The sequence below is a fragment of the Ipomoea nil genome, unplaced genomic scaffold (assembly GCF_001879475.1).
Source record: "Ipomoea nil cultivar Tokyo-kokei standard unplaced genomic scaffold, Asagao_1.1 scaffold0415, whole genome shotgun sequence".
NCBI lineage: Eukaryota > Viridiplantae > Streptophyta > Magnoliopsida > Solanales > Convolvulaceae > Ipomoea > Ipomoea nil.
In genome coordinates, this window is record NW_017616843.1 from 1,101,315 (window position 1) to 1,108,128 (window position 6,814).

A 6,814-nucleotide genomic window follows, 5' to 3' on the forward strand; every position below is an offset into this window, starting at 1 on the left:
TATTTAGTTAAAAGTTTCTTGTGTAGTGTTATGAGTTTTTGTATATTCAGTTAAGAGTTTCTGTGTATTTAGTTAAGAGTTTTTGTGTATTCAGTAAGAGTTTCTATGTATTCAGTTAATTGTTTCTGTGTATTATGTATCATGTTAGATTATGTGTATTCAGTTATGAGTTTTTGTGTATTCTGTTATGCGTTTGTGTGTATTCGAAACAGAAATTTTTTTTGGACAATGCACCAAAACGACGTCGTTTTGAATAAGACGGGGCGCACAATGCGTTGTGCGCCTTGGTGCACGATATAACGACTGACCATTTGCACCTTGCGAGATATTACTGATTTTTTATAAGGTAATATTTGTTCTATACTTTAATATATATTTTTTTTAATGGCATATATGTGAGATTTTGACACTTGAAAGTTAGTAAAACTTGTTAAAGTTTTGAAGTGCTTGCAAGGCCTCATTTTGTCATTTGGCAAAGTGGGGTCAATTTAATTTAATTTAAAATTATATGAATTAAAAAAAATTAATGTTTAATTACAAAAAAAATATGTATTTATTTTGAATGCTACTGACTCTATTATATTGTAGTATCTGTTCAAACATATTTTCTCAACCTATTAAAGCACAAGAAATCAACAATGCCTCCACCGATGCTTGATCTCATGACCTCCCATATGGGAGACTCACTACATGTAATCTGGGTACAAGTTGCTTGGCATTTTAAAATTTATAGTTTGTATTTTTCTTTAGATTTACTTTACATAAATAATTGAATATATAATTTTTGTTTAATTTTATTTTTGATATAGTTGAAATTTATGTATTTGGATTTTTAATTTTTGATTAATTCTATTTTTCATAGATTTTAATTTTTAAATAATTTAAATTCTTACCTAATATGAGTTATTTTATTTCAAATTTTATGTAATACAAAATTTTCAAATATTTACATAATACAAATTATTTTATTTTCAACTTTGTTTTTTGAAATGATTTTACATAATTCAAAGTTTTATTTTAATCATTTTTAATATTTAGAAGTAATTTATATATTGATAGAATTGAAAAGAATAATGATGGAAAGAAAATAATTTTGAAGCCTTGAAGGTGGTGTGTTGAAGTAGTGACTACTTTTGAAAGTAAGTTTGGAATTACATGAAATGTAGATAAAATAAAAATAAATTGTAATTGTGATACAATACGGCTTATTTTTAATTTTTTAAAGGTGAAAGCATTTTATGAATGTGAATAACCGTTGCCTACAAAAGTGAAAATTTTTTGTCGTCGTTTCCAAGACTCTCACATTTCGCTTCGACATAATAGTGGATAGGTAATTACGATGAATGGGGGGAGGAGGGGAGAGAGGGGGGGGGGGGGGGGGGGGGGGAGACAAGTTCCTGATGTCCACAATGAACCTATTACATTGGATGAAATTTTCATATTACGGTAGTCATTCGTACGGGTCGGGCACATTCAGGCCGTGGTCAAGCGACCAAACATCACCTGCGACAAGAAATTTGTCGATCCCGGCCAGCTTAACTACCCTTCGTTCTCAGTACTCTTCGGGAAATCAAGAGTTGTTCGGTACACCCGAATACTAACCAACGTCGAAGCTCCGAAATCCTCATACGAAGTCGCCGTTGAAGCGTCGTCGTCTGTGGCGGTAACCGTGAAACCGGCGAAGCTTTTCTTTAAGAATGTCGGAGACAGGTTGAGGTACACAGTTACTTTTGTGTCGAAGAAGGTCGTGACTGGCAAGGATGCGTTTGGTTCCATTTCTTGGAACAGTGCCCAGAACCAAGTGAGGAGTCCGGCCGCTTTCACCTGGCCGGAGCTCTTTTAACTTTTAGTAGTCCAATCACTGTTGGGTTTCCAAAATTGGGTTTCTTGCAGGTTGAAAAATGACGAGAGATTGAGAGAAAATTCATGGTAATTTAGAGCGAAGATAGGCAAAGAATTTGGGGAAAGTGCATAAACCATAATTTACGATAAAAGCGGAAATGAATATCTTGATCTTACAATAACAAAAAATGGATAAGATAGAAGATGAGGAGACAGAAAATGGATAACAATGTCGTCGGCGGTAGCAGAACTAGGCAGTGGTGCGGCTGGAACCTCTCCTCCGGCCTTCCTCTTCCATCGTCGAATGAATGGCTGGAAAGTCATATTTTGGGTTATTCAATTAAACTGCTGAAATGGCTGCCACATCTACAAAATAAAATTCATCTCTACCAAATCACCTCCACATCACCAAGTTATTACCTATAACTTGAAGGCAACCTGTAAAATAGGCTAGGCGAACAAAATTTTTTGATTTGTGCATCAAATCATCACTTATGAAAGGTCATGGTGCGGGATGACAAATCGCATTTGGTTCATGGTGCGATTTGACACTTGAGCCTAAGTAAAATGAATGGTGCAATTGAATCACATAAGTGAAAAACGTTCTATAAAAACTCCTTTAACCTAAAAAAAAAAGTGTAATATAATTAGATCCAAAATGACTTATTTAGTAGGGTGCCGCTAATGTGGCAAACATGTAGTGCCGTTTAATAAGTCATTTTGAACCTAGCTAATTGTACATTTTTACTGATTTAAAGGTATTGATGGAGTTCTTGTTTTATTTTTCTAATTAAGGGATTTAATTGCACTATTTCTTCTATCTAGGAGACTTATTTGACATTTAAAAAAAAAAAAAACTTATAATGGTCAACAACTCATCAATGGAGTATAGTTTAGGAACACCTTATTAAAAAACAAAAGCCTAACAAAAGTTGTTGGAAATCCTGGGTATACCCAAAAGAGGTGCTACAATTCAACGAGGGGATTAGTCACTATATCCGACGGTAAAAACTCTGGGTACACCCAAAAAAAAAAAAAAAACAAAAGCCTAGACAAAAGTTGTTGGAAATTAAAACTCTCCCTCACTAGTCCAGTAACAACAAATGCTAACTAAAGTACAAGATCTACAAGTTGGATACAAAACATAACATCGATGAGCATCCAAGGTGAAAGTGTACGTAGATGTTGATCCAAAAGGTGCATGCCAGAGATCCCTAGGGACAGAATAAAGCAGAGAATCCCCAGTCTGCTGCTTTCGCCCTCCCAGCACCAGCTAGTTTTAACTGCTCTATGATAGCACTTGTTAAGATCAAGTACTTACCACTACGCTAAAACTACCACTCACAACAAATGCGTAACTTTATTTTCTTATATACCGCTACATTTTCGAGAGACAGAGTGCTAGACTTGAGCCATATTTGGTAAAATAGTTAGCTTATAGGCCAATTTTAATTTATTTAACCACTATTAATTGTTTGACTTAGTTAAAAAATTAATATAAGTGTTTGGTTAATTAACATTTTGTAACTTAAAAATTAACATTCAAAAAAATGCTCAAAGCAACTTTTTCAATTAGTTTTTTTAGAAAATAAATTATACCAAACAACTAATTTATCAAACATTTTTCTACAATCAGCTAATGTTATTAACTAGTTATACCCTCTAATTAACTTAATCAACTAACAGCTAATAGCTATCAACTAACAAACATTTATCAAATTGGACCTTGTTCTTTCACTGATTTCTGGCCAACAATCCTTCTAATCACATGGATAAGATGTTAAATCACAGGAATGTACTCTTATTTCGAGACTAACTAAGAGCACGCGTGTAGCTTAGTCAATATATATAACCAAAAGTGCATGTAATCAAGGTTGCCGTGAAAGGAGTGTTCGAGTACTTAGGTAGAACATGATTATCATATTATACCTTTATGATTAAGCCCTTCTTTTTTTAGTGCGATTTATTTATTTATTTATTTTTATAGTTTGCAAGTTATTACAGATACAGGTAGTTGTGACTGCAAGTTAAACATAATATGTAATAATATTATCAGTTTAAATTTTTAGTTGATGCGAAAAACATCATTTAATTTGATAAGATGAAATACATCTTGGAAGTATGTACAACCCCAATCCCCCCGCCTGAGAACTCACGTACGCTAATATATATAGTAACTTGCACAGAAAAAAGAAGTTTGAAAGAGCTTAGTGGAGTGCACATTATATTGTACCCGTTTTAGTATGAGCTAATAATACAGAGAAGATGAAATTTAAAAAAAAAAAAAAAAAAAGAGAAAGAAGAAGAATTAGTCTTCTTCTTCATCAGTGACAAACTTTCCAGTGCCTGGATTGATTGCTGCAAAGAAGAAGAAAGCAACGTTAAACAAGATCAAGGGCTCGATTTCGCCAATGGGCACACCAGTCTCGATGTTGAGCTGCGCAAGTGCCCCTTTCCCAGTAATAATCTCTCCAATTATAGAGAATGCAATCCCCAGTTGTGCCAATCTCCCCACAAACAGCTCGTTTGATTTCGTGAATCCGAACAGTGGACCTGCACCATTCATTACTCAACATATATCAACAATTCTTCAAAGTTTGAAAGACTAAAAGTTAGGGCCGGTTATTTTTTTTATTTCTTTTTCTTTTTTGAGTGACACAAAACTCGTAGTCACATAAGAGAGTTAGTGTGTACATTGAGTAAATTTTGCATTGTGACTCTATTTAGCGAAGAATCATAAGAAAGTAAACTAACATAAGTTGTACATAGTTAACCAGTTCAAACCAGAAAGGTCAAGACGGTTCCTACACGTAGTCGAATTTGTAATCTTGTAGTTATCAAGTCAACAGTCTGACCAATTTGACTGGAGTTTGTGATTTTTTTTTTTTTTTTGAGTGACCACGAAACCCTAGCCACTACTAGGGCCAAGGTGTTAGGTGTCCACGGGGTAAATCCCGCCTTATAACCCTAATCGGCAAAGAACCACAAGGAAGTAAATAATTAACTAGTGACAATGGTCAAGACGATTCCTATTGACTATTGGGAGTCGAATTTGTAATTTTGTAGTTATCAAGTCTAATAGTCTAACCAATTTTACAAGACCCTTTTTGACAACTACCAGGGGTCAGGGTGTACACTGGGTAATCCCGCATTGTGACCCTAATCAGCAAAGAACCACAAGGAATTGAAGTAAACCAACTTAGGTTGCACATAGTTAATTAATTCAAACTAAAAAGGTCAAGACTATTTCTACGCTCCTATATAGAGTCAAATTTGTAATATTGCAGTTATCAAGACAATAACCTAACTAAATTGACTGGAGATGCCCTGGAGGCCGGATCGGTTACTTTTGACAGGTCAAATAATGTGTTTCTTTTCAATTAGAAAGCTAAACTGATACTACTTCTACTGCACATAAATTGAGAAAGCTAAACTGATACTACTTCTACTGCACATCAGTTATTTATGTTCAACAAAGTGCTGTAATTACCTCCTTCACTGAGTCCTAGAGCTGAACGGAAACTTTTGCCCGGCGGGATGACGGCACGGTCGAGTCCGGTGGGAGGTGCAGGGTCATCGACGAACTTGCCCCTATCACCCAAAGCTCCAATGGCTCCCAGCAGATTGAAAAGGATGAAGAACAACAACAGAGGCTCTGCCTCATAAATTGGAATCCCAGTTTCCAGGTTCAGTTGTGACAATATCCCCTTTCCTGTTATTGCTTCCCCCAGCAAAGATGCCTGCAACATTTTGTAAAGTAAGTCTAATTATGATTATGAATTCTGAATAATCAATCATCTATGTTACTATAAAATTCATAGAATTCTAAAATTAACAGAAGCTGAAAATGGATATATGCTCCCATAACTCAATTGGTATATATATTATGAGGTTGAGGATAACACTTGTGTGACACCGTCTCATGGGTTTTAATCTGTGAGACGGGTAAAATATTTGAATAATAGGTCAGATCTTTGAACTGATTAATAAAAAATCTGATCCGTCTCACGAATTGAGACTTGTGAGAAGGGCGGGCTGTTTAATATGTGTAAAAATGGAAGATCTTGTGATAGAATAACAAGATGCACTCTAGCTAGATTCGGGATTTTTTCCTATAAAAAATGGAAGTTCAATTTATTATGAATACACAAACACATATAATTTCTTTTTATGTGTATAAAAAACAATAAAGAATTAAAAGATAAAAAATGAGACATACCGCAAAACCAATCATAGCCACACGACCAACAAAGAGCTCATTTTGCTTGGTGAACCCAATTCCTCCTGAAGTACCAAAAATGCCATCCTCCACCTTAGGCTTGGGCTGAACAACCTGCATGTTAATTACATACATTCAACATTATATGACAATTACATATATACCAATTTTAAAAGTTGAACCATAAAACACTATTGGAAATCAAGGAATTTCCGACCACCTGAAAGTGGTCAGAAATGGCCTAAATCCGGTCAGAAACTCTTGTTCGACCACATTTCTGACCACTTTTGGTATCCGGAAAAACCTTTGTCGCTATTTAAAGAAAAACCCATAAACCAAATGACCTTCTTTGCTGGTGCGGCTTTGGCCTTTGACTTGAAGAGAGCAACAATTCTTGTAGAAGAAAAAGAAGAAGAAGAAGAGGAAGAAGAAGGAAGGGGCAAGAGAAAATGTTGTTGGATTGATGGCTTTGGTTTTAGGGTTTGAAGGAAAGTGGATTGTCTCTTGAGGTCCAATGCAGGGGAAGAAGCACTGGCAGTGAGCAACATGGTTTGAGCCATCAGATCTCTCTCTTTTCTTTAATTTCTTGGTGTTTTGTATATTTTATACACACACACACACAAGTTTAGAGAACTAGAATTTTGGTTTTGTTTTTCTTTTTGGTATACACATCACATGTAATAATAATGGGAGTGCAGTGCATATATATGTTTGTGGTTGTTATTGATTCCAAGGTATGTAGGGGAGATAATC

The 6,814-nt window shown here is 35.0% G+C and overlaps 2 protein-coding genes across 2 annotated transcripts; one reads left to right on the top strand and one right to left on the bottom strand.

The window, feature by feature from the left end:
• Positions 1-638: 638 nt before the first annotated feature.
• LOC109172168 (subtilisin-like protease SBT1.8) lies at positions 639-1,843 on the top strand. Its single transcript, XM_019321317.1, has 2 exons — positions 639-692; positions 1,451-1,843. The coding sequence occupies exons 1-2, from the start codon at positions 639-641 to the stop codon at positions 1,841-1,843; spliced, it is 447 nt and encodes a 148-aa protein (XP_019176862.1).
• A 2,156-nt stretch (positions 1,844-3,999) lies between these two features.
• LOC109172252 (photosystem II 22 kDa protein, chloroplastic) lies at positions 4,000-6,763 on the bottom strand. The gene is made up of 4 exons (XM_019321413.1): positions 6,406-6,763; positions 6,062-6,175; positions 5,333-5,582; positions 4,000-4,395 (listed from the first exon to the last, which is right to left on the bottom strand). Exons 1-4 carry the CDS (start codon positions 6,619-6,621, stop codon positions 4,151-4,153), a joined length of 825 nt encoding a protein of 274 aa, XP_019176958.1. The 5' UTR covers positions 6,622-6,763; the 3' UTR covers positions 4,000-4,150.
• Positions 6,764-6,814: the final 51 nt, after the last annotated feature.